General features: G+C 37.5%; 1 protein-coding gene across 3 annotated transcripts in view; it reads left to right on the plus strand.

The window, feature by feature from the left end:
- Positions 1–27051, plus strand: part of DENND5A (DENN domain containing 5A) — a 107609-nt gene that overhangs the window by 26613 nt on the left and 53945 nt on the right. For all 3 annotated transcript variants that reach the window (XM_027115433.1, XM_027115432.1, XM_027115431.1), the window contains exons 2-5: positions 13325–13396; positions 14158–14267; positions 15972–16629; positions 26024–26211. In XM_027115433.1, the coding sequence (XP_026971234.1) occupies positions 13325–13396; positions 14158–14267; positions 15972–16629; positions 26024–26211 (1028 nt within the window). The remainder of the gene's footprint in view (positions 1–13324; positions 13397–14157; positions 14268–15971; positions 16630–26023; positions 26212–27051) is intronic.

The following is a 27051-nucleotide window of genomic DNA, read 5'->3' on the forward strand; positions in this document are numbered from 1 at the left end:
TATCTCTGAGCCAGTTTCCTTATCTGTAAAATCCCTCTGAGGGTTGTGGTGAAGCTTAATAAAATAATATACTATGTGAAAATGTTTTCAGTGAATTTCAGATAGTATATGTATTTTTTCACTTTTTGCATTCAAGGTTTCTCATCCTATATAATGCCAAGAGTAGAGGAAATGTGCAAGAGTAATGTGTGGATAATTGTGGAAAGTTTGGATTCATGAAATTGACCTTTTGAGGAGGAATGCTTTTCATTTTCTAAGACTTAAAGAAGATATAGAGAAAACTCTGACAGTGAGGGCTTTAAGGAAAAGATCTGTATTTTCCTCTTTGGAAATCTTTGCAAAAACACAGAGAAAGTGGGTATTGGGTGAGCAGAAATCTGAGAAGGAGGAAATTATCTTGAAATTTTATTTGTGAGGAGATAAATAAAATTTATCTTTAAATTTGTGCTTTACTCACTTGTGGCAATCTGGGAAGGGAGAACAATGCTGACTCAAGTTGGAAACTAAATCTAGAGCCTTGGTAGATTTTTCACTATAAGGTAGTACTGGATTATGAATTTCAAATACTTGTTCCTCCCAAGAGGGCTTTTAGTAACAAGGCAGGGAGTGATGGTTATTCTCCTTTTTGCTATCAATGAATAATGTAGCTATGCAAATCGCTCTGTAGGTGATGAGTCAGGACTCCTACAGTTGTTTTGGCTTTGAGTTAAAGTTTTGTTCATTTCAGTTTTCAAGTACTGTGTTAATATTTTATAACTATTTTAATACATGTTTCTTTGGTTTAAAAGAACTATGTGATTAATATTAGTCTTCTAGTATTCACCTTTAAATTGGTGCATATAAATAGGAAGAGTTTTTTTTTAATCCTTGTACTTTAATATTGTTAAGATATCTAAATTTTGCAGTATAGAAATTAGGAATTAAATTAGTATTCTAAATCCTAGTTTAAAAAAAAATCTCTACTAGCTCGAGAGAATTGTGCCATTAAGTTATGCATATTTTTTAGTGTAATCTCTTTATCTTGAGATCATACGTGCTCAAGGTAGGCAATATAGAAAGTAGATAAAAGCATAAAGAAAAAAATAGCAATCACCCATAGTCCAGCCTTCTAGAAGTAACATAACCATGTTTAATATTTTGTGTATTTCTTTCCATAATTTTTTCTGTGTTGAATTACTTAAAAATATATTGTAATGCACCCCAGTGTTCATAGCAGCACTGTTTACAATAGCCAAGACATGGAGGCAACGTAAATGTCCATTGACAGAAAAATGGTTAAAAAAAATGTGGTATATACACACAATGGAATCATAGCCATAAAAAAGAATGAAACAATGCCATTTGCAGCAACATGGATGGACATAGAGATTATCATACTAGGTGAAGTCAGTCAGACAAGGAAAGACATATTCATACAATGGGCTTCCCTGGTGGCGCAGTGGTTAAGAATCTGCCTGCCAATGCAGGGGATATGGGTTTGAGTCCTGGTCTGGGAAGATCTTACATGCTGCAGAGCAATGAAGCCCAAGTGCCACAACAACTGAGCCTGCGCTCTAGAGCCCGCAAGACACAACTACTAAGCCCACGTGCCTAGAGCCCATGCTCCACAACAAGAGAAGCCACTGCAATGAGAAGCCCGCACACTGCAACGAAGAGTAGCCTGTGCTCGCTGCAACTAGGGAAAGCCTGCATGCAGCAACAAAGCCCCAATGCAGCCAAAAATAAATAAATAAAAATTTTAAAAAAGAAATACCATGATATCACTTATATGTGGAATCTTAAAAAATGATACAAATGAACTTAATTACAAAACAGAAATGGACTCCTAGACATAGAAAACAAACTTATGGTTACCAAAGGGGAAAAGGTGGGGGTGGGGGGAGGGATAAATTGGGAATTTGGGATTAACAGATACACACTACTATGTATAAAATAAACAACAAAGACTTACTGTATAGCACAGGGAACTATATTCAATATCTTGTAATAACCTATAATGGAAAAGAATCTGAAAAAGTATGTATATGTGTAGATATATATAACAGTCACTTTGCTGTATACCTGAAACATTGTAAATCAACTATACTTCAGTAAAAAATATATATTATAAGCAAACTGTCATTTTTTTGCAATTTATGGGAAATCTATGTTATAGGTACTTATCTATATTTTTTGCTTCTTTTAATGTTCTTCTGATTTAAAATTTTTATATGATTTTTCTTATCATGTCATTTTATTTTTTGAGGTAGGTAGGACAGAAATCACAAAATTAAATACCATTATCTTCAGGATGTCTTAAGCTCTGTAGGGTAAGGTACCAAGTTTCATCTGAAATCACATTCACAGGGCTTCTTGAGGGCTTTAACTGTGCCTCTGTTTCCTTTCCTTTTATTTGTACATGATCATATCTAGTTAGGAAAACTGTGTTAATCTTCATTACTCTCTATATTTCTTCTCTTTGAGATTTGCAACATCTGAGAGATTCTTTTTGTTATAGGAGTATGTTGTGGTTTGACCCTTGGGTGAAACCTGTAATGGATACTTTGAAGCAGTGGCTTATGGTAGTTTTTGGTTCACAGATCCCTTTGAGAATCTTACACAAACTATGGATCCTTGCTCTAGCTCAATCTGGATCATTTGAAATCTTGGCTTGCTAGGCCTATTGCACAGCTAGTACCTTAGGTTGTCCCTTTATCTTGGAGTTATACTTTGTGATACTTTTCTTGTGATAGATCCAGTTTGCTGTACATCCCATATATACATCTTTCTTGGTTAATTTTAGTTTTGGCAGAGACCTTTTAAATTTCCACAAGCTTGTTGTTGTTTGTCTTTTTATTTTTTTTAAAAACAACTTTATTGAGATATAATTTACATACCATGAAGTCCATATCCCCCCACTGTAGGCAACTACAAATGTATTTTCTGTCTTTGATTTGCTTATTCTGGACATTTTGTTTAAATGGGATATAATTTTTTTTTTTTTTTTTTAAATGGGATATAATTTTTAAAATCTTTTAAATAAACTGTTTTAGAATAGATTTACATTTATAGAAAAGTGGTGAAGATAGTGCAGGAAGTTCCTATATACCCCACATGCAGTTTCCCCAATAGTAGTATCTTAACATTCAATATGGTACATTTGTCACAATTAGTGAGCCAATATTGATACATTATTATAATTAAAGTGTGGGTCTGTTTTCATCCACTGTGCTGGATCGTTGGAGTGTACTTGCGAATTTGGGAATTCATGCCCTTCATTTCTGGGAAATTTTATTGAATTATTTTGTTGATAAGAGCTTCCCCTTTATTTTCTCTGTTCTCTCTTTATGGGATTCTATTATTTGGATATTAGACTTAGTGGACTGACTCCATACTTTATTCATATTTTCTTAGTTTTTGCATAACTCTCTTTCTGTCCAGTATTCCCCATTCAGGATACCATATTATAAATAGTCGTTATGTTTGTTTAGGCTTCTTTTAGCTGTAACCTTTTCTCAGGCTTGTTTTCTTTTTGATGACTTCGGCAGTTTTGAAGAATATTGGTCAGCTGTTTTGTAGAATGTCCCTCAATCGGGATGTGTGTGATGTTTTTCTTCATGATTAGACTGGGGTTATGGTTTTTTGAGAGGAAGACTACAGAGGTAAAGTGTCATTTTCATCATATTATATCAGGAATACATACATACTCTCAACATGACTTATCATTGTTCATGTTTATCTTGATCTCCTGATAGTGTTTGTCAGATTTTTCCAGTGTTTGTCAGATTTGGTAGCATTTGTCAGATTTTTCCTATGAGCAGCCCATCCTTAAGGAGTGGGGAGTTATTTTCCACCTCATGATCTCTGGCTATGCATTACATCTAAGAATAATGCACCAAGGGGCTTCCCTGGTGGCGCAGTGGTTAAGAGTCTGCCTGCCAATGCAGGGGACACGGGTTCAAGCCCTGGTCTGGGAAGATCCCACATGCTGCAGAGCAACCAAGCCCGTGGGCCACAACTACTGAGCCCATGTGCCACAGCTACTGAAGCCTGCGCACCTAGAGCCGGTGCTCTGCAACAAGAGAAGCCACGACAATGAGAAACCCGCGCACCGCAACGAAGACCCAACACAGCCATAAATAAATAAATTAGTTAATTAAAAAAATAAATTAAAAAAAAATAATGCACCAAGAAGCTGATTGGGATCTCTGTGTTCATAGGTGGGATTTGGTTACTGAGAGGTTCACTATGGAATGATTTGGCTATGTAGTTTTTCCCCTGTACCATCAGTATCTCTAGGTCTTTTTTCTTGTGCTGGTCGGGTTTACATAAAATGCTCCTTCAGGTCTCTGCCTTGAGGGCATAATCCTAGCTGCTAACTTTCTGAGAGCCAAGTAGTGGAAGAGCACTGAGGGTCTCAATGTTCAGTATGTAAATCTTCTCTTATTTCCCTATTTTTAGAATGATACCCTTGCTCTCAGCTATGTCTGTGGTTTCTCAGCTGTTAATGCTTGATAACTGTACAGTCCCAAGTATAGACACCCATTCTTCTTCTTCTTATTTTTAATTTATTTTTTTTGGCTGCAGTGTGCGGCATGTGGGATCTTAGTTCCCCAACCAGGGATTGAACCCATGCCCTCTGCAATGGGAGCGTGGAGTCTTAACCACTGGACTGCTAGGGAAGTCCCTTCTTTTTTTATTTTTAATTGAGATATAATTGACATATAGCAATGTATTGTTTTAGGTGTACAACAATGATATATGTATATATTGTGAAATGATTACATAATGTCTAGTTAATATCTATCACCATAGCTATAAGTTTTTTTTTTCTTGTGATGAGAACTTTTAAGATTTACTCTCTTAGCAGCTTTTAGATATACAATACAGTATTGTTAACTATAGTCACCATGCTGTACATTACAGCCCCAAGACTTATTTATCTTATAACTGGAAGTTTGTAGCTTTTGACCACCATCACCCATTTGCCCTCCCCACTCATTCTTTTATTTATCCATTGTAAAGAATAAACTTTGTTTTCTTCTTGAATGGAGGAGGCCAGATGGAGTGAAAAATGTATGGGGTGGGGTGGGGTGGGCTGGGTGGTCCAGCTGGTTCAAAATTGAGATATAATTCATGTAACATAAATGTGGCATTTTGCAGTGTACACTTCAGTGGTTTTTAGTGTATTCACTGTGTTGTGCAGCCATCACACTATCTAGTTCCAGAACATTTCCATCATCCCAAAAGGAAACTGCATACCTATTAGCAGTTAGTCCCCTGGCAACCACTTTTTGTTTTTGTAAATATGCCTATTCTGGGCATTTCATATACATGAAATTATACAGCATGTGGCCTTTTGTGTCTGGCTTCTTTAACTTAGCATAATGTCTTCAAGGTTCATTTGTGTTGCGGGATGTAACAGTACTTCATTTCTTTTTATGGCTGAATAATGTTCCATTGTGTAGTTACCCAACATTTTGTTTATTCATGAGCTGATGCCAGCTGGTTCTTAAATAGACTTTCAATCAATTCTTCTGTTTTTAGCCCCATCATAATCCCTACTTCATAAGTACCTGATGCTACAAGTTCCTGAGCTTTTTGGAGGTTATGTTGTATCTCAGTTTTCTCAAGTCTACTGTCAGTAATGATTCATCCATCTGCTTCCCAGCTTCTAAAATTTTGTTGCTATTATCTTCACTTTCATTCTATAGGTTTATGCTTCCCCACCTCTACTACAGTTTTAGTGGGATTTTGGGAAGAGACAGGCAGTAGAGGGAGAACTAACGCATGCCTAGAGCTCACAATTTGAAAGGTAGAATTTCCACGTTTGGTCAGACTGTAGGCCCAGCAGTCATTAAGTCATGGAATGATCGAGCTGGAAAAACCTTTACGGATCACCAACTAGTTCTCTGCTTCTTAATCTTTCAGTTGAGGAAAGTGAGACCCACAAAACTCAGTAAGTTGTTTAGGATCATACAATTAGTAGCCAAGGTGGGACCTTGACCCTCTCTCCTCCCTTCCAGGCTAGGTGTTTACACTTAATTTAGGCTGCTTATTTTAAAATTTGGTATTGAGGAGAGCGTGGGGACCATCGCTCATATTTGTCCTCTGCTATTTCTTACTTAGAGATTCCAGTCCAGTGGGTTTGCCTAAGCCCAGTTTTCCGGAGGGCCCAGCTTATAGAGAAAAGTGCCTGTGTATACACACGTAAAGCCTCTGGGAGCCCTCACTCTATTTAGAACAGTATGTGTATTTCCATCTCACAGGACTGGGTTCGTTAAACTGGTCTGATAGACCGTGAATTTGAGAGCTTTTTGCTTTCCCCACTAAACACAGCAAATTACATATCTTAGTTCAAGATGTTAGCTCAACAAATGTGTGCCCTGCAGGGTATTCAGCTGGGCTGAAAGGGAGGCAGTGTCTACACTTGATGTCTTGCTACCAAAGTTCTGTCTTACCTATGGTTTGGAGCAGTCATCTCTGGATAGGTTCTCAAATCTCAGTCTCTTGTTAAAATCAGGTACATGAGAAGTTCAGCCATTTTAGGAATACTAGGTTCATGAGTTGGACTAGGTGTGGTGCCTGGATGATATCAAGCAGGAGGCAAAGCATCAATAAAAGTAGTGGCTGTATACACAAATCTAAAGTTATCTGACAAAGAAAATATGTTGAGAAAGAAAGTGAACAAATCTTCCTCAGGGGAACACATAGGAGTAACAGATGGTTTCTATTGCTCTTTCATTGAAAAGCCTGGTAAATAGCTTTCCTGGGTTAGATAGTGCCTTAGAAGAGGCCTTGTGGCTTGCCCAGGGTGGGGGCAGCTCACTATCTACATTCTGGATATTTGTTTGTAAGTGTCTGACTCCTGAGCACCACAGTCATCTTGGTGATGTGGGCCAAGGTATAGGCTGTTTCTTCAAGGAGCAGTTTACCTTCTTCACTTTATGCTGCAGGAGCTGTGAATTTACCTCGATTGTATGTGTACAAGAGAGGAAGAAGACAGTGATGAGGGCAGTGTAAGATGGCTTTCTTTAGCTACCAGAACTCTGCTTGCTAGTCTTACTGTGTGTTTTAAAGCTGTCTCTATTTAAAAAGTGCTGATATTAATGAAGTAGTCATCTAAAAGTAATAACAAGGTTAATTTAGTTAAAAATTTGCATTCCCTTCTCTTACTACATTGTGCCCTCTTAGTCAAAGATGACAGAAGATGATCTCTGATTTGTACAGGGGTTCAGAAATTATCTAGAAGACAAGCAGAATTGAAATGCTGGGGCAACAAATGAATTGAAGATAAAACCAGCTGGTTTTCAATGTGAACTGAAAACCCAAGTATGAGTTGGTAGTGATACTATTCTGATGTGCAGTCAGTTTCGGAAACGTTTGTAACAGGAGAAATACAGTGATGTCTTTTAATGCAGGAAGGAAATTGATTATAGCATGAGTAGCACTGAATTGATGGCCAGTGACACTAACGGGATCAATTGTAGGACATCCCAGGATGCCAGTATGCAAAGGATAGCATAATAACCTGGTTATATCCATTCCCAGAGGAAAAAATTTCATCATTCTTGCTGTAGATAATGTGAACTAGACCTTGTAGGATTGCTGTTGATGTGGTGAGGTGAGGCAGTTTTTGTGACACTTCTGTCTTGAGCCTGGAGAGAGGGATAGTTAAGCTGCCTTCAAAGAGCTCTGTCCAAGGTATAGCTTTGAATGCTTCAATTGTGTTGCCTGCAGCCTCTGCTTTAAAACTTTGGCAGGTTGTTAAAAACATTAAAACACTTTTTAAAAATTAAAAATATACTTTTTAAATACATTAAACTTTTTATTTGACATAATTGTAGATTCATAAGCTGTTGTAAGAAATAATACAGGGAGATTACCCTGTACTCTTTACCCAATGGTAACATCTTAAAAAACTATAGTATACTGTCACAACCAGGATACTGACATTGATATAGTCAAGATACAGAATAGTTCCATCACCACAAGAATTCTTAGGGCTGCCTTTTTATAGCCACCCTCCCCCCGTCCCTGACCTTTGGCAACCACTAACCTGTTCGTTTCTATAATTTTGTCATTTCAAGAATGTTATATAAATGGAATCATACAGCATGTAACCTATTGGGATGGGCTCTTCTTACTCTTGTAGTGCAGGTCTGCAGCAATGAATTCTCTTAGTTTTGCTTTACTTGCAGTTGTTTTAATTTTGCCTTCATTTTTGAAGGATTTTTGTTTGTTTATAGAATTCTAGGTTGACAAGGCCTTTTTTTTTCTTTTTTTTTAGTGCTTGTAAGGTGTTGTTCCGTGTCTTCTAATCTCCATTGTTTCTGTTAAAAAGGCAGTAGTAATTTCAATAATTTTTTCTTCTTTAATGTATTTTTTTTCCCTCTGGCTCCATTCAAGATTTTCTCCTTAAAATTTTTTCTCTCTTTTTTTTCAAAAATTTGACTGCATATGATTTTCTTGGTATTTATCCTGCTTGGGATTCAGCTGAGCTTCTTGACTCTGTAAATTTATATCTTTTACCAAATTGGGAAAATTTTGATCATTATTTCTTCAAATATTCTTTTTTGCCTCATTTGCTCTCCTTTCCTTTGGGGCTCCAATTATATGTATGTTAGACTTGCTGCCCCACATAACTTTGGGTCCCCCCCACCCCCGACCCCCTTTCTCTCACTAATCTTTTTTCTCTCTGTTCTTCAGATTGGTTATTTTTTGGTTGACCTGTTTTTAAGTTCATTAACTCTTCTGCATCTCCAATCTGCTGTTAAGCCCATCCACTTAATTATAGTGTCTATTTCGTTGTTCTGTCTTTTCATTCATTATGAACATTGCTGTTTTAAATCCTTGTCTGCTAATCCCAATATTTGGATCAATGCAAAGTCGTTTACTTTTGATTGACTCTTCTCTTGAGAATGGGTCATGTTTTTCTGTTTTTTTATATGCTGAACAATTTTAGATTGTGTCCTTGACATTATGTACGATATGTTGTAGAGACTCTGGATTCTGTCACCTTCCTCCAAAAACATTGAATTTTGTTTGTTCTGTTTCCCAGCAGTGAGCGGCCGCTTAAATCTCAGTTCAGTTCTGTTAGCCCTAACCTAGCTGCTTGGGATCTGTTCCATGCATGCATAGTTCAGGGATCAGCCAGAGATTTGAGCAGCGTTTATACACAGAGTTAGGGGCACCCCCTCTCTGGCTCTCTCTGGAATTTCCTTCCCTTGCTTCCCAGCTGTTGTGGTTGCCTTTAAATTCTGTCCTCCGGTTCCTTAACCTAGTATAACTATGGATTTTTATCCGAATTTTAGCCACCTCTCATGGCATAGACTGGGACCTGCCTAGCCAAAAGCCATGAAAAGGGGACATTTATCCAGTGTTGTTACCTTTTTCTAAGAGTTGACCCTCCATCTGCGTTCATAATCTGCCTGCTTTTCATTTCTAGTACCTTCAGGTAGTTGTTTTTTATATTTTGTCCAGAGTTCATAGTTATCTGCCAGAGAGTTGGTCTCGCTGGAAGCAGAACTTCCATCAAACTAGATATAAATTATTCTGTTGACAAAGTCAGTTTTTGTTGTTTTTTGTGTGTTTTGTTTCAGTTTCACAGATATTTATATTATCCTCCCTATCTCCTCCAAGGGACCAGATATAAAAATGTCCTTAGCTCTTTTTTTCTTTAATATTTATTTATTTATTTGGTTGTGCAGGCCCTTAGTTGCAGCATGTGTGCTCCTTAGTTGTGGCTGGCGGGCTCCTTAGTTGCGGCATGCGAGCTCTTAGTTGCGGCATGCACGTGGGATCTAGTTCCCTGACCAGGGATCGAACCCAGGCCCCCTGCATTGGGAGCATGGAATCTTAACCACTGCGCCACCAGGGAAGTCCGTTTTTTTTTTTTTAACTTCAAATTTTATGTAAAACTCCTTTAGTGTATCCAAACTCTGATTACTGATAGGTTTAGAAATTGAAATATTCATTTTATTTGGTATATCTAACCCAAGATGTAGATATAACAGATGTGTCCCATAAACAGTTTCCCAGGAAATGATGGTTACTTTTATTGTGCTTGAATCTAAGCTAGCACTGTGATCTGGAGAAGCTTTGTGTGGTTCAACATAAACCAGGTTGAGATTTAACCATATTGGGTCTTTCTCAGGTAGCTGTTTGGGTACCTACCTTTTCATATCTGCTCTACCATTTAAAAACACAGATGTAATAAATTTAATATAAATGTACAACTTGGAGATCTTGTTGAACATTTTCTGATGACCTTACAGAGGACTTCAGACAGAAGTTTTGAGGATATTTTTTTTCTTTTTTAACTTGTTGACATGTATGTATGAAACAATCAACATAGGTGTCTCATGATAAGAAAGGAGAAAATAATGGTTTTAATTTGGGTCATCATCAACCTAGAAAGCAGTTATTTAGTAGTATGTGTATTTTATTTTAGATTGTATGAAAACCTGCCCATTTAGGTTAACCTTTAAGTGGTCAAAATATTTCTGCCCAAATTAGGATAAACATTTGGAGCTGTGGTTTTTAACTTTTTCGAGTCATGAGATCCTTTGAGATCTGATAGAAATTGTGTTCTCTCCCCAGAAAAATGCAAATGTCTTCATACAAAAATTTGTAAATTATTTCAGAGAGTTTAGGGGTTCCTTTGAAGCTTCTCAGCATAAGCATCCCTCATTCAGGGTTATTCAAATCAAGCTAGTACCAACAGGCTAATAGCAATACAAATATCAGTTTGTTTCTGGCCTGGCCAGAGCAGAACAAGTAAACAAAGAACCTATTAGAAGTCCTTATAAGGCATGCAGGCTTTAAAAAAAATCTGTCGTGATTTTATCTGAACTGTACTTTCCAGGGAGCAAATTCACAAAGACAGACTGATACCTAGTTGACTAATTTTTAAGTTGCCGTTAGAAATGGGCCTTAGTTTTGATATTCAGACCTGCTGACATTTGTGTTGGGCAAATAATTAGTTGTTGTTTCTAGGACAATAGGACAGTAGTTGTTGTGATGTCATATTCCTGATATTGTCTGAATTTCCAAAGGTCTAAATAATTGAGGATTTATGGGACCTGTGACACATGTGTAGGTTTCAGGAGGTGGGGCTATGTAGATGTTCCTGAGGCAATAAGTCTCCATTGCTTATTCTCAAAAAACTCAGCCCTCAGTAAATGATGAGAGATTGAGTTGTTTTTTTTTTTTTTTTTAGATTGAATTGTTTTAACAAAAAGATTTTAGGTTTGTGATCTCCTTCCTCTATTACTTTCTGACACTTCATAGGGTGATTATAATGAACAACGATTATTCTCAGGGCCTTCATACCTCTTCTTTATACATCTTCTTTCCCCTTGCAGTGAAAAGACTATGTTCCTGCTACTGGTCCAGTCTAATACACAGAAGGACTTTTGTCTGAGATTGGCACTCTCTTCTGTGCCTTTACTCAGAACCTGACTCTTTAACAAGACTTCTTTACTCAGCTTGTTTAAAGAAGGAGCAGGAGGTGGAGAGGTAGTGGTGGGGACAGAGGATCTGAAGGCCAGTTCTCCCTGTGATTCATAGCTTCCCCCACCTCTTTGTCTACACTCCAGGTCAGCTCATCATGTTCACTTCTGGCTCCATTCTACATCTCACTGGTTGTTTAAAATTCTCCCCCTAAATAGTCCCCTGTTCCATCCTTTGAATGCTCTTCATGTCTTAGGGGGCACCTTGTAGCCATCTTAGGAAAACATCTTTCTCTAAAGGCTTCCATATAGGACATTGCTAACTGCCGTGATTCCTGTATATGTTCAAATATTTCGTGGTTTTTACTGAGGGGATTTTCTAGCCTACTAAGGAAGAAATGAGCAAACTGACAATTAAAAATAAAGAAGCTTAGGAGGAAGAAATAGTTATCTTCTCTCAGAACTGAATGCAGTTTAAAAATACATTCTGAGAATGTCAGACTGTAGACAAGATCTTATGTCAGCTGCTTGTTGTTTAATTACTTTCTACAGTGAGTGCAGGCTTGCCATGGGTGGGCTCTTTGCACTCTTTGCAGGTGTTAGTGAAAACTCTGAGACTAGCTCAACGTAGCTGTAGGGCTTTGTTGCTACTGGTATTACCAGCTGCCGGCTGATTTTGCCAGTTTTATTTAGTGAAGATTATGAAATGTATTTTGAGAGATGAAATTTGCTAGAAAAGAGTTTCAGAAAAATCAATTTGGAAGAAGGGATTAGAAATTAGAGGAATTGAGTTGTGGAACTTGCTTTACTAACAGAAAGAAGGTTGGGTCAGAAGTTGAAAATTATGAATAAGTGGGCTTCTGATGATGATGGTGGACAAAACCTGAGATAAAATGGAAGTGAAGGTTTTAATTGTTAAAAGCAATAACTCTCTGACTGGAATCATTATTAGTTTCTGGAACAGGTGCCTTAGAAGTAATATAATATAAACTCTGTTTTAAACTTTCAAGGTGCCTCTGGGATGATTTAGAGTGAAGGACTATCTGACTTTAGGTTCATCCCAGTCTTGTGTTGGTGAGGAGTGCATCTTCCTTAATAATCACTAGCCCCTTTGGGTTCTAAGCCAACTTATAAAAACTTTAGTTGGAACAGAATGTATTCTATCAACTAGAGCCTGTGAACAGGATCCTGTGCAAGTGTGCTCTGAATGGATAGACCACATAAGCTTGAGCCTCCCAGATAATAACCTTCCTGGGAAATTGTTATTTGTGTATGTTATTTTTCCTATACGTTTAACGGAAAGGTCTTTGAGGATGGGTGTTTCATCTGGTTCATCTCTATCCTCCACAGTACCTAAGGCCCTTGTTTAACATGATTACTCAGTAAATAGATATAGAATTCAATTGAATTGTCCTTGATCATACTTCCCACATATTTTTCCATGATGCCTACTAAATTTATTTGTTCAAAATATTTAGGTGCATTTAATTTGTTCCCTTCTCCCTAATCCCTTGGGAAAAGCAATATTTGGGTGGTATACTTTTAGAAAAAGCACTAGTGGCTTTATAGTAATTTAATACCTGTTGAGCTCTTCATCCCATTATACTATTTTGTAGTGTTTTTCAAACTGTGAATCGTGACCATTAGTAGGTCTGCAGTTAGCCTTTTTGGTTTTAATGATATAGAGTAGAAATTATGAGAACATATTCCATATAGTAAGGGTATTTTTTTGGTGAAATTTTTGTTTTAAGTAAATTTATATACATTAATATATATCATGTGTGTGTTTATTGCTTCATGATATAAACTTTGTTTCATACTGGGGTCATGGTCAAAAAAATTTGAATAACATTGCTTTATTGTAATACTATGTTATTTCATTTATCATATAGCATTATGCCAGTACATACAGGCTTCTAAAGCCAGGGATGGTGCCAGCTCTTTCATTTCAAGTACAACTGAAGGTAAAAACAAAACAAAATTGAGAACACCCAAAGCATTCTGGTGGCTCTTATATAAGTCTCTCCAGTGGCATTTTGTACCCTTTGACCTAACTTTCTTATGCCTTTTTCGACCAATAGATTTTTTCATATTTGTATCCCTCTAGGTGGTGGGTTCTTTGATTCTTCCTCTTTTCTCTTCAGTGTTCTTATTTCAGTATGCTCTAATGTTTTTAGGAGGGGGAAGGGGGAAACAAAGGAGAATTTCAGACATTTCAAATGATTCTCAATTGACAAAATAGCTCATTGGATTTATCCTGAAATCTGCTTTCTTAATGTTCTTGAATTTTTTAATCCCCTTTGTATTTTTTCAGAGATCATAGAAATACATACTTTATTTTGAATTTAAAATAATTTATGCTTTTATGATGTTATTAGTTGACTTTAAGCAAAGGAAATGTAGCTTTTAGGGAAAAAAAAGAGATGGATATAATCCTTCATCTTTCCTTGTGCTTTCTCCCCTCTCCTCCCAAGAAGATTGTAGTAATGATTTCATTTTAAAGAAAAGCCAGGGTAGCTAACAGTGTCCAGTATTAACCGTGCTAAACTTTTCCAGCTTCTTACTGATCTAATAACTATAATACCTTTCCTGTTCTTAGATGGTTGGCATACTAACCCTTTTGCCTTCATTTCTGTACCTTGCTGGACTACCAAGCTCAGATATTCATAACCTGTGGTTTCAGGGGACTTTGTGGAGATGACTTGCTTCATTCTTTTTCTTGCAGGAGAAAATTTTGAGCAGACACCATTGAGACGAACATTCAAGTCTAAGGTCCTTGCACGATATCCTGAGAATGTGGACTGGAATCCCTTTGACCAAGATGCAGTGGGAATGGTTAGTATTTGTTAGCTATAAGTGTCAGATAATTTACAGAGTAATTCACAGTAGGATTGTGAGTTCAGACTATGGTAGCAGTGGTTCCACCAAGTATCAGTAACTTCTTACATGCATATTGTTTGTGATTCTGCATTTTGATCACTATATCAAATATTTGGAACATATCAGATATACCAAAAGTCACAAGGTGCTTCTGTTGAGTCAGACAAATACATAGTATTGGGTCAGTGAACTTTTTTTGTGAGATTGAGCTATTGGTTGCATATAGCATTGATTTTACACAATAAGTGAGGTTTAAAGCAGTTTTCATCTGTATTGTATATATCTGAGTAATATGATAGAAATGGGTGTTTTTGTTTTATTATAATTTTAGATAGGGCAGCATTTTAAATTTGTAGACGAATACTACCATGAATAAGCTAACGTTTGTTGAGTATTCACTTTGTGCTAGGCACTGTGATAAGTATTATACATGAATTAACTCATTTAATCCTCACAATACCCCTTATGTAGATAATATTAAGTAAACACACACAGACACAGACACATATTTTATGGGTGAGGAAACTAAGATCCAGAGAGGTTAAGTAATGTGTTCAAGGTCATAATGGCTAAGGAGCAGTTGAGCAAGCTTAAATACCATAGTCTGTTTCCAGAACTCTGCTCTTAACCATATCTTTGTACTGCCTCTGTTACTTTTTAATAGCTTTTTGAGGATGATCTTGTTTGATGCATGCAATAACCCTGTGAAGTATGCAGAGTAAACTGTATTATCTTCATTGCAGAGTAAACTGTATTATCTTCATTTTACAGGGGAGGAAACTGAATCGTAGAGAGCCTCAAGTTTTTTGACTCCTAGTCCAGTGCTTATTTCCTTTTAACATACTATATTCTAGAAACACTTAGGCTTTGAGAAGTCAAGTTCAAGGGTAATGGATATACCATAATATAGCTCCTTGTACTTGTTAACCCAGGCTCCTCTTAGTTCCTTAGCCAGGTTTGTGGAAAAGTGGAAAATGGAAACTGATTGATTCAGGTCAGTTAGATTAGCTACCCAAGTTTCTTTATATAACCCATCTGAGTTAAAGTGAAAAAAGTGCATCTTTATCCTAATTATGTCATCTCCTTGCATTACATGAAATGAACACCCTTTTTTTTTTTTCTATGAAAAAAGAAGATTTTATTGATGACAGAATCTTGTGAGCTGATAGAATCTAAAACTTTGTTTATTTTTAGGTATGAAGTTGCATCTGTCTGGTTTTTAGATATATTTCTAGCATCTCCTAATACATGCTGTCATGCTTAACCACCTATCTAAATTCTCCAAGTTTTCTTTTACCTCCTTTGTGCATTTTCTTCATGCCCCCGAAATACCCTTCTTTCTCTTATCTACCTGATGAATCCTAGCATAAGCTCATCTCTGAAGCCTTTTCTGATGAAGGCTGAGACTGAGTTGTTTGTTCTTTGTTCCTCTAGCACTTTGTGTATATTTCTGTATAGCCTTGATAAATGCATTATAATTTTAGTTACTTGTGTGTCTTAGAATGGGAGGTCTTTAGGGCAGATATTTTGCTGTGTTGGTCTTATATCCCAGGCACCCAGCACAGTAGGTGCTCTTTAAGTAAATAAGTAGTGATGGTGTTCTGAGAAGAGGATAAGCAGTGAGTGTTCTCACCAGTTGTTTCCTTGTGTCTTTTGCAGCTATGCATGCCCAAAGGGCTGGCATTCAAGACCCAGGCTGATCCCAGGGAGCCTCAGTTCCATGCCTTTATTATCACAAGGGAGGATGGCTCTCGGACATTTGGGTTTTCCCTCACATTTTATGAGGAGGTGACTAGCAAGCAGATCTGCAGTGCAATGCAGACCCTCTACCACATGCATAATGCTGAGTATGATGTCCTCCATGCTCCCCTTGCTTATGGCCGAGACCACAGTGACATGGAGGATGGTGAAGGCACTCCTGGGACCAAGCTGCAGCGCTTCAACTCCTACGACATTAGCCGGGATACGCTCTACGTCTCTAAGTGCATTTGCCTCATCACGCCCATGTCCTTCATGAAAGCATGTCGGAGTGTGCTGGAACAACTTCACCAGGCAGTCACTTCACCTCAGCCCCCTCCACTGCCCCTAGAGAGCTACATATACAATGTACTCTACGAGGTGCCACTCCCACCTCCTGGCCGGTCCTTGAAGTTTTCTGGGGTCTATGGGCCAATTGTCTGCCAGAGACCAAGTACCAATGAGCTTCCCTTATTCGACTTTCCTGTCAAAGAGGTCTTTGAACTGCTTGGGGTGGAGAATGTGTTTCAACTTTTTACTTGTGCCCTTCTGGAGTTTCAAATCCTGCTCTACTCACAGCGTAAGTCAGTGCTTGCTAGAGCTCTCTCCCTTCATAGGGCCTCTCTTCTTTCCATATCAGATACAGTAGGGCTGACTGTAAAGGACAAGGGCTGTTACAGTTTGAGCAAAACTCAGATCTTTTGCAGGTAGGTGCTGGATGGCAAATTAATGGAACATGAGAGGTCTACCATTTCTAATTGGCTATCATCGTGGCCTTTTGCTGGGCACTCCAGTCTGGGAGGGGAACCCTGCCTCCTGACGTCTGATAGATGCTGAAAAGAGGAGGCAGGAGTTGATGGTCATGGGAAATTGACTTTCCATCAGTTTTGTTCTATCACTCTGCAGAGTTATTTCTGCCCCTTCCTCAGCCTGACAATAACGATGATCCTTCCTATATTTGAGAAAATATATTTGAGAAAATGAGGATGTGTTGCTTTTTTCTGTTGTTTGTTTGTTATAACTGAATTGTTTTTATAAATGAGAGGTTAAGTGATGGTGAGCAGGAGATTTGGACAAAACAGTAAAATAGAGCAGAAGGAAACAAATGTTTATTAAAGGAGCCAGATAAGTAACATAAAATTCATTCATTCAGTACATGTTTATTCAGAATCTGCTGTGTGCCAGGAGTTATTCTAGGGGCTAGAGATTCAGGGTGGACAAAATAGATAAAAATCCCTGCTATAATAGAACTTATATTTCAGTGGGGAAAGAGAGGTGATTTTTTTTTTTTTTTTGGCTTCATGGCTTGCGGGATCTTAGTTCCCCGAGCAAGGATTGAACCTGGGCCCTGGCAGTGAAAGCACCGAGTCTTAACCACTGGACTGCCAGGGAATTTCCCCCCCCAACCTTTTTTTTTTTTTGAGAGGTGATTAAATAAATAAATAAAATATGTAGTATGTAAGGTGGTAATAAGGTCTGTGGAGAAAAATAAAACAGGAAGGAAGATAGTATTGGGGGAAGGGAAATTCCAATATTTAATAGAGTGATTATGTTAGGCCTCTGTGAGCAACTCATGTTAATGTCTAGGAAAAGTATTCCAGGCAAAGGGCACAGGAAGTAGAAAGGTTCTGAGACAAAAATGTGATTGGTATGTTCAAGAACATTGAGGAAGCCTGGTAGATATCATGGTGTGAGAGAGCAGGAGTGTAGTAGCAGATAGTGTTAGAGACTTAACAGGAGGCCAAATTGTACAGAGTCCTGTAGGCCATTGTAGGGACTTTGTTGCTCTGAGATGCTTAGTCATTGGAGGTTTTAAGAGTTTTGACTTTTTGTTTTGAAATAATTCCCAGCTTATAGAAGAGTTGTAAGAAATGTTCAAAGAACTCTTGTACACTCTCCCACAATACACCAGTTATTAACATTTAGCCACATTTGTTTTATCATTCCCACTGTATCTCTGTGTGTGTGTGAACATAACTGAACCATTGAGAGTCATTGTAGACTCCATGTTCCTTGACTCCTCAATACTTCAGCATTTATTTCATAAGAACAAGAACATATTTTTTACATAACCATAGTATGATTAATAAATTTAGGAAATCTAACATTGATAAAATAACAATACTGTATTCAGGTTTTACCATTGTCCAATAATGTCTGTTATGATAAATTTTTAAAAATTGAGGTATGGTTGATACACAATATTATATGTTTCAGGTGTGCAACATAGTGATTCACAATTTTTAAAGGTTATATTCCATTTATAGTTATTATAAAATATTGGCTGCCCTGTGTTGTACAGTAAATCCTCGTAGCTTATTTATTTATTTTAAATTTATTTATTTTTGGCTGTGTCGGGTCTTCATTGTTGCGCGCGGGCTTTCTCTTGTTGCGGCGAGCAGGGGCTACTCTTCGTTGTGGTGCGCGGACCTCTCACTGTGGTGGCTTCTCTCGCTGCGGAGCACAGGCTCCCGGCACACGGGCTTCAGCAATCATGGCCTGCGGGCTCCAGAGCGCAGGCCTAGCAGTTGTGGCGCACGGGCCCAGCCGCTCCGCGGCTTGTGGGATCCTCCTGGACCAGGGCCCGAACCCGTGTCCCCTGCACTGGCAGGCAGATTCCCAACCACTGTGCCACCAGGGAAGTCCCCCTTGTAGCGTATTTTATACATAATAGTTTTTGCCTCTTAATCCTCTACCCCCCTATATTGCCTCTCCCCCTCTTCCTTCTCCCCTCTGGTAACCACTTGTTTCTTCTCTATATCTGTGAGTCTCTTCCTTTTTTTTATAATCTCTAGTTTGTTTTATTTTTTAGATTTCACATAAAAGTGAATGATAATTTTTTAAAAAAATTCCTGGTCCAGGATTTAGTCCAGTAACATGCATTGCTTTTAGTAGTAAATTCCTCATGTCTTTAATGACTGACATTTTTGAAGAGTACAGGCAAGGTATTTTGTAGAATGTCCCTCAATTTCAGTTTGTCTGATGTTTCCTCATGACTAGATTCAGGTTATAAATTTTTGGCTGCAATATCACAGAAGTGATGTTGTGGTTCTCTCAGTGCATTGTATCTAGAGGCACATAATGTCTGTTTATCATCATAGGAGGCACATGGTGTTCATTTGTCCCATTTTTGGTAATGTTAATTTGATCACTTGGTTAAGACGATGTCTGCTGAGCTTCTTAACTGGAAAGTTATCATTTTTCCCTTTGTAATTAAGAAGTAATTTGTGGGAGAAACCCTGTAAATATACTGTTTCTCTTCAAAATTTTGCCTAATAGCTTTAACATCCATTGATGATTCTAGTCTGAACCAGTTACCAGGATGGTTGCATTTTACTGTGAGGAAGAACATTTCATTCTCCCTTGTTTGTTTATTATCGTATGGACTCACAGATTTTTATTTTATTCAGTAGGTTATATAGGCCATTACTATGATTAATTATTTTGATGGTCAGATGTCCCAGATTTGGTCCATGGGCAGAGTCTGAATAATGTTAGTTAGGAGGCCATTTTAACAATCTAAGTGAGAGATTATGTTGTCTCTGACTAGGGAGGTAACAGCGAAGTGGTATGATATGGTTGGATTCTGAAGGTGAAGTAATGGAGACTATGTTGAATTGAAGAGCATGTACCCCATCTAAAGTGGACAGCCACTAGTTAGCTCCAATTAATTCCTTGTGGAAATGCTGGCCTAATGTTACTAGGTCTTCCAATTTTTCATGAGGACCCAGATTTTTTACATGAAATTTTTGATTTTTAAACGTTGGTAACAACGTTCTTGTTGAACACTGCAGACTGAACAAAAGCATCTGTTGACTAAAATGTGATTCCTGAGGTTTTACTTTGCAACTTGTTTAAAATAATGATGTTTCAGATTTCTGTCTCTGAGTGAAGTATAGAGTTGTACAATTCTTGTTGCTTTTTTAGTTACTGTTTCTTGACTGGAGCTGGGCAAAACAGTTGACCCTTGAACAACATGGGTTTGAACTGCACGGATCTACTTATATGTGGATCTTTTTCAGTAAATATGTACTATAGGACTACATGATCCATGGTTAGTTGAATCCTTGGATGTGGAACCGTGGATACAGAGGGCCGCCTGTAAAGTTATATGCGGGTTTTCAACTGTGTGGGTGGTAGGCACCCCTAACCCCCCTGTTGTTCAAAGGTCAACTGTACTTTGAAACAGAGACTTGGTTGAGTAGTGAAGACTGTCTGGTTTAGACCAGAACAGAGGAGAAACCAAACCAGATAGGGTATTAAAATGTGCAGTGACATTTTAATACCTATGATGCAGTTGGGGATGTTTAAAGGTGAGAAAAGGAGGATTAAAACCAGAAATATGGTAGGTAACATTTTTTCCTTCAGTGCTCCTTCTTATATTTCCCAGAATATGGGTTATGATTTTAAGAGATTTGAAGGCAGTTGAGAAGGTGTGTGTGTAGAATCAAATTGAACTCAGGACCTAAAAGTCATGCTTAGCACAGTTAAAAAAAACTTTTTCCGAAAACTTCCTGGGCATTGCTGAGCATGGCTGAGGCTAAAATGCAGTGGATTGCCTTTTATTGGATGTAGATTGTGTTCTCTATTGTTAATAGAGTACTTGAAACAGTTCAGGTTGGTTTTCTTGAAGTAATTTTTATTTATGATTCAGAGGACTCATGTGGATGGAAATCTCTCTGGCCCTCGAAAAACATGCCATCAGCACTCAGAGTTGGTGTTGCCCACTACATGTCCTGCCTTCTGAATAGAAAAGAGGTGTTATTTAGGGAAAATCTTTTTTTTAAGATATGTGTAGATCATTTTATTTACTACTGGATAATATTTGTTCTTTGGTCCCTATAGAGAGAGTTTTTCTTTAATAGCATATATTTTAGTGGTTGTTTTAAAATTATACAGAGAGCAGAAGTTCTTTATCTGAAGTGATTTAGTGGGGTAGTGAATTCGATAATTGAAAAAGTCACGTAAGTTTGGGAATCCTAAAAGGATATATACATCCCTTAAACATTTTAATTTAAACCATATGACTGTATAATCACCAATCTTTTGATGAAGTGTCTGTGCATTTTCTTTGATTATGGATCCACTAATCAGGGGTCTGCATTGTTTCTCTTGCATAAATCTCACCCATAATTCATTCACTGAGTTTTCCAGTTTTTAAAGTGGAGCGAGAACTTTTAAAGGACCTTGCAAAAGAACCATAGTAGATGCTAGTTTTCCCAAGATTTTTGCACTTAAGTGATATGCCTAATTCAATTGCTGTATTTTTAGTGACTTTGCTTTGCTGAGTCTTTTTAAAGCATTTAATTTTGTTTTCAGAGAAACAGTTCTTGTTTTTTGTCCTCATATCTTACCATTTATTTACATAATATTTGTTTAAATTATACAACCCAGTAATAAGTTCAACTAGTGCAGACAAGCTTGGAAACAAATGCATAATTAGTATTTTTCAATTAATTTTTTAAATTGAAGTATAGTTGATGTACAATAGTATATAAGTTACAGGTGTACAATATAGTGACTCACAATTTTTAAAGGTTATACCCCATTTATACATATTATAAAATATTGGCTATATTCCCCATGTTGTACAATGTATCCTTGTAGCTTATTTTATACATAACCTTGCATTAGTTTTTGTTTTTGTTTTTTTTGCAAAAGTAATGCAAACTCAAGGCATGCAATCAAAACAATTTTAAAGGGAATAAAATGAAATCTCCTTCCTCTCTCCTTCCTGTGGTAGCCGGAGATCAAGTTTCTTGTGCATCCCTAATGAAATAATAGTTTTTTAAAACAAATAAATAATGTGTGGACAAACAGTGCAGAGAGAATTGAATGTTTCCCTTATGTTTTTTTTTTTGACTGTGTGGGCTTTCTCTAGTTGTGGTGAGCAGAGGCTACTCTTCGTTGCGATGTGTGGGCTTCTCATTGCGGTGGCTTCTCTTGTTGCGGAGCACGGGCTCTAGGCATGCGGGCTTCAGTAGTTGTGGCGCACGGGCTTAGTTGCTCCGCGGCATGTGGGGTCTTCCCAGACCAGGGATCGAACCCATGTCCCCTGCATTGGCAGGCGGATTCTTAACCACTGCGCTACAGTGGTTAAGTGGATTCTTAACCACTGCGCTACAGTGGAAGTCCCTGTTTCCCTTTCTTTTTGATCTAAAATCCTACCCTTGTGAAATAATCTCTTGATTTTTTTTTCATGCCCTCCTCCTAAATACTTTTATGTAATGCACTATTTTTAATGTTGTGTTGCACATGTATTAATTATAATATTCTTTAAATTATATACATTTTGATATACATATGGTATATTAAAGTAAAACTTGGAAAAAAGCATTTCAGTCATACGGTAGAAATTTAAAATATTACAAAAGGGTGTATGTACAGTGACGTGTTAAGACTTATCACTGTTTCCTGTTTCCTTGCATATACAGCATGTATACCTTTTAAAAACAACACAGATGGGAGCATACTAATCATTGTTTTATACCTTCTTTCATTTAACAGTTTATCTTGGAGATATCAGGACATAGATTGGGTTGTTTCCTAAGAACAAAGATTGCATGAGAAACATCCTTGTTCATACAATTTTCACAGAAGTGTGAGTATGCAAGGACAGTTTCTAATTCAATTTCTGATTTGCAGGAACTTCCCTGTAGTTTGTTTTAGGAGTGAACTTATCTGTAAAGTGATCCCAAGTCTAATGTCTTTCTCTGCACAGAGAGAAGTCATAAGAATGTGCTGATTATTCTCTCTTCACCACTCAGAAGTGGTTGTAATCCCAGTATGCTTTGCATTATCTCCTTTTGTTAAAAGTAATTGCTCATTACAGCATTATGGGAGCTGTGAGAAAACCCAGAGTTGCCTCGAGCTGAAGTGTTTCCAGTTGATTTTGATTGGCTAAAACTCTTTGGATGCAGATGACCTTCATCTGTTTCCTATTTATTAGTTTCACCTCCTTGGAATGATGAGCACAGAGACAGGCAATGGCAAAGGAGGTACTGATTCTATCGTTTGTACTGGTGTATAGAAATGGATTTTGTGCTGTTGCTTACAGCTCTGGGAGGTCAGCATCCTAGTGTGGGTACCACGGGTTGATGGATCCCGGAGGCATGGTTTATTAGGCCATCCTTCAAGATGAGTTGTTGCTTTTTTAAAATACAAAAATGTAGGGAAAACGAAACCCACAACTCAGACCAGAGAGGCCATAAAATTCCAAGTTTCTAGTATCTGTAAAACCAGACCATATAGATGGAAAGCAGTTTAGCCTTGAAAGAGGAGATGATTTCTCATCCCCTAAAGTGTTTTGTTTCTAAGAATAGCACACTTTCAAGTGCATCACAGGGAATTCTTCAGGGATTTCAATCTGAGGTGAATAAGGTTACCCACTCTAGCAGAAATAAGTGGGCCGAGTTTCAGATACTGGATTAGACTCATCCTGAAGAGTAGGGAAAAACCAGAACTGGATGTCTGTGCTATTGAAAAGCCTGCTTTTATGGAGCAGAGGAAGCCCCTTCCTTCAGACTTCAGCATGCCCTGTTTCATGATTAGAGAGTAGATAGATGTTCCCTGACACTGTAACTAGGTACACTATAAGGAGCAGTCCAGTGTCCAGGAAGCCTCATGAGGAAGGCATTTCAGGGACTCCTTTACTCAGTGTCTGTTGGACCCCTATGAGATGTTCTTGTCTCTGAGCAGACCTGTCAGGAATGCCAGCCACGTAAAGGAGTAGCACCTGCTTTATTGACTTTCGGTAAAAGAAGCAGCTTTTTGGTTTTCACATGATTGGAAAGGCCTTGCTCCTTCCTGCCTTTTTAAAAAAAACCCAAAAATGATGTGTGTCTATATGTGTGTGTACACTGAAATGGGGGAGAAATTATTCAGTGTAATATTTATTCAAAATGTGTGTTTAAGTGCCAGTGTTGGGACACAGTGAGACTGGACTTTCAGCTTTAAATATCTCTTGGAGGTTTTCTCCCACACCTTTACATTCTTTTGATCATCTTAAGTTTGAATTTTAAAGTATATTCTTATCATGTCTGAGATTCTCAAGATTATTGCTCTTAGTAGATTATTTACAGGCATTCATATCTAGAAAAGAGAGGTGAAAGATACAAAAACTGAGGCCTCGCCTAGAGAACCATTAGAATTCTTCTTAATAATAATTGTTAGAATAATCATAGAGCAGGAAGATTTCAACAGAAAGATAACAAGCAAAGTTGTACAGGTGCCCCATGGAACTGAGATATCTCAGAAGAGGCTGAAGATAGAACTTGCAGTGGCCTAAATTTTGTTCCTCAGTTGTTGCTTACTCTCACGTTGGAGTAAATACTTTTTCTGAAAGGCTATATAGATTATCTATTTAATCCTTGAAAGAGTTTTTATTTTTTTTAATTGTTTTTTGTAATTTGGGAAATATTTTTGTTGTTGCTTCAATTGGGAGAGGGTCCTCACCAAATAGTCTTTAATATGGGAATGGCAGTGCTTTGTGGGGCACAGTGAAAAATGAGACCGACTTTCTTCTTGAACTCTTATCAGTCTGTTCCTGATTTTAGTGGATATGAAAAGCTTGCGCTCTTTTCTCCTTCGGCTAAATCAGTTGTATTTTTTTAAAAATCATTATTGATGACCAAATCTCTGAGCTCAGTTTTACCCACTGATTGTTTTACATCACTTACCTATTATCTATCAAATGCCTTAGCTCTCCCCGAAGAAGCGTGAGGCACTTCCTTAGAGTGTGCTCAAAATGTTTGAGATGATGAAGTTTTAGTCATCAATTTTTATTTATTTGCATTACTAGTTAAAAAAAAAACTATTTCCAGGTCATGCTTAGCCAGGAGCAAGGTGGTAAGCTGCTCCAAAGTTTTACTGGTGAGCACAAAGGCTGCTTTGCTAAAACCTAGTTGATATATATCAGCTTCTGCTCACTTCCTACTCATTCTTCTTCATTCTCTGGAAAGCTTTTTGTTATTTATTACTCATTTATGAACCAAGCTGGGATTTACTTAAATGATGGGCTGAGTTTTTAGTGCATAAAACTGTTTAGCTCCTGTGAAAACTCATTTGAAATCAGCCATTCCAGGAGGATATTACTCATATGATTTTAAAATTGATGTTCCTACTTTGTCTTTAAGTGTCTGAAGCCATCATACCATTTGTAAATAGTAATGTGTTAAATCTCAATCTATTGTATTGGCTTTGCTGATGTATTTTTTACTCATTTTAAAAATAAAACAAGTCTAGAAATTGCATTCTGAAGAAAAGCTAAGCTTTGAGCACAAGCTTCTCTTCCAAGATATGCTCTCTGACCTAGAATAAGAGTTTTGAGTAATGAGAGTCAATCTTCTGGGTCTTTCAGGTTCTAGGGGAGCTTTTTATCAAAGTGTTAAAATGACACTTTCATGCTGTTACCATTCAAGAAAGGTTGCCAGGTGGAAGGCAGACTTGGCTAGTGTGGAAAACCAGCCTCTGCATGCTTGAAGGTTCTTTGGGCTTGATCTTGAAGGCAAAGTTCACATCAGCTCCTTGTAGAATGCAGACATGTGAGTGGTAAATGAGGTGTTTTGACATTCATGCTGAACAGAGACTAGACCACTGTTCCTTTTCTTTTTCTTCCACTTCCCCATTCTCCTTCTACTGAAGAGAATCTATTTAACATTCTGGTTTAGTATTTGGAGCAAGGTACTGTTTATGATACCTATTATATTTCTTTTTTTCTAAATTGTATTTCTATATTAAATTTTATTACTAGCATGGACCTGTGTGTGGGGGGGTATACTTCAGCTTGTGGTCCATTGAGGTCTCTGGGTTGTCTCTCTGATACCCACAAGGGAATCATACTCTGAGCATACCCTTGCTGAAGTTTATCCTGTGCCTTTCTAAATGTGAAATTGTGTTGAAGATTTTAACTTACTATTTGAGAAGCAAGTACCTTGTTTTTGACTGGTTTTGTGTGTGTTTTGTTTTTGACCTAGATTACCAGAGACTGATGACTGTGGCGGAGACAATTACAGCTCTCATGTTTCCTTTCCAGTGGCAGCATGTCTATGTTCCTATTCTCCCAGCTTCTCTCCTACATTTCTTAGATGCTCCTGTGCCATACCTGATGGGCTTGCATTCCAATGGCCTGGATGACCGGTCAAAACTGGAGCTGCCTCAAGAGGTAAGAAAAACGTGGAGCTTGGGTGCTGGTGCCTGTGGCCCTGATACAGGATTTGGGAGAGAAGGGCTTTGGGATGAGCCCAGGGTGGTATCACCAAGTTTATTTTCTTTTATTTTGGGGAACACAAACAACTTTCCAGGAAAAAAGTAAAAACAATGAACATTTAGCTCAATTTATATAATTCCAGAAACACCTGTTTCCTCTACCACCTGACATACTTTTATAATAATCTCTGTTTATACTATTGTGAACTGCCTTTTTCAAACATGATATTTTACATATTTTTAAGAAAATCTTTTTATTATGTAAAAGTTTAAACTTACACAGAAGAGTAGCATAGTGAATCTCAGTGTTTTCAATAGTTAGCTTTAACAGTTATCATACATTTAAATTGTATTTTACTTCTGTACTTTCTACCCCCTATTTTTTAAAGAAATTCCACATAATATAGCTTTATAACTGCTTTAGTAGCCAGACATGTATTAATAAATCAGTGGTTTTGTTTTATAGGCCACAGTTACTCTGTAAAAGTTGACCTGATCATAGTGATTCTTGTAGTACTGAATGTAGCTTTGAAAACTTTCCTTGCTCAAGATAAGGAAGGCCTTGAGAGAATGCTTCTCCTCCCTTGCTGTGAGGATGGCCTGCTCCTCTTTCCTATTGTTTCAATACTAAAATAATTGATTAAAAAATATATTTGTTTATTTACTACTCCATTCTAAAATAGATTTAAAGCATCATCAGAAATAAGATTGTCTTGGTTTTTATTTTCCTAGAATTACCAAGAGGACTGGTCTACCTCTTTTGGTCATTTTGTGGCTTGTATGAAACTAGCTGGGG

Source organism: Aethalodelphis obliquidens, unplaced genomic scaffold, assembly GCF_003676395.1.
Source record: "Aethalodelphis obliquidens isolate GAN/ISIS:26980383/991018 unplaced genomic scaffold, ASM367639v1 scaffold14, whole genome shotgun sequence".
Classification (NCBI taxonomy): Eukaryota; Metazoa; Chordata; class Mammalia; order Artiodactyla; family Delphinidae; genus Aethalodelphis; species Aethalodelphis obliquidens.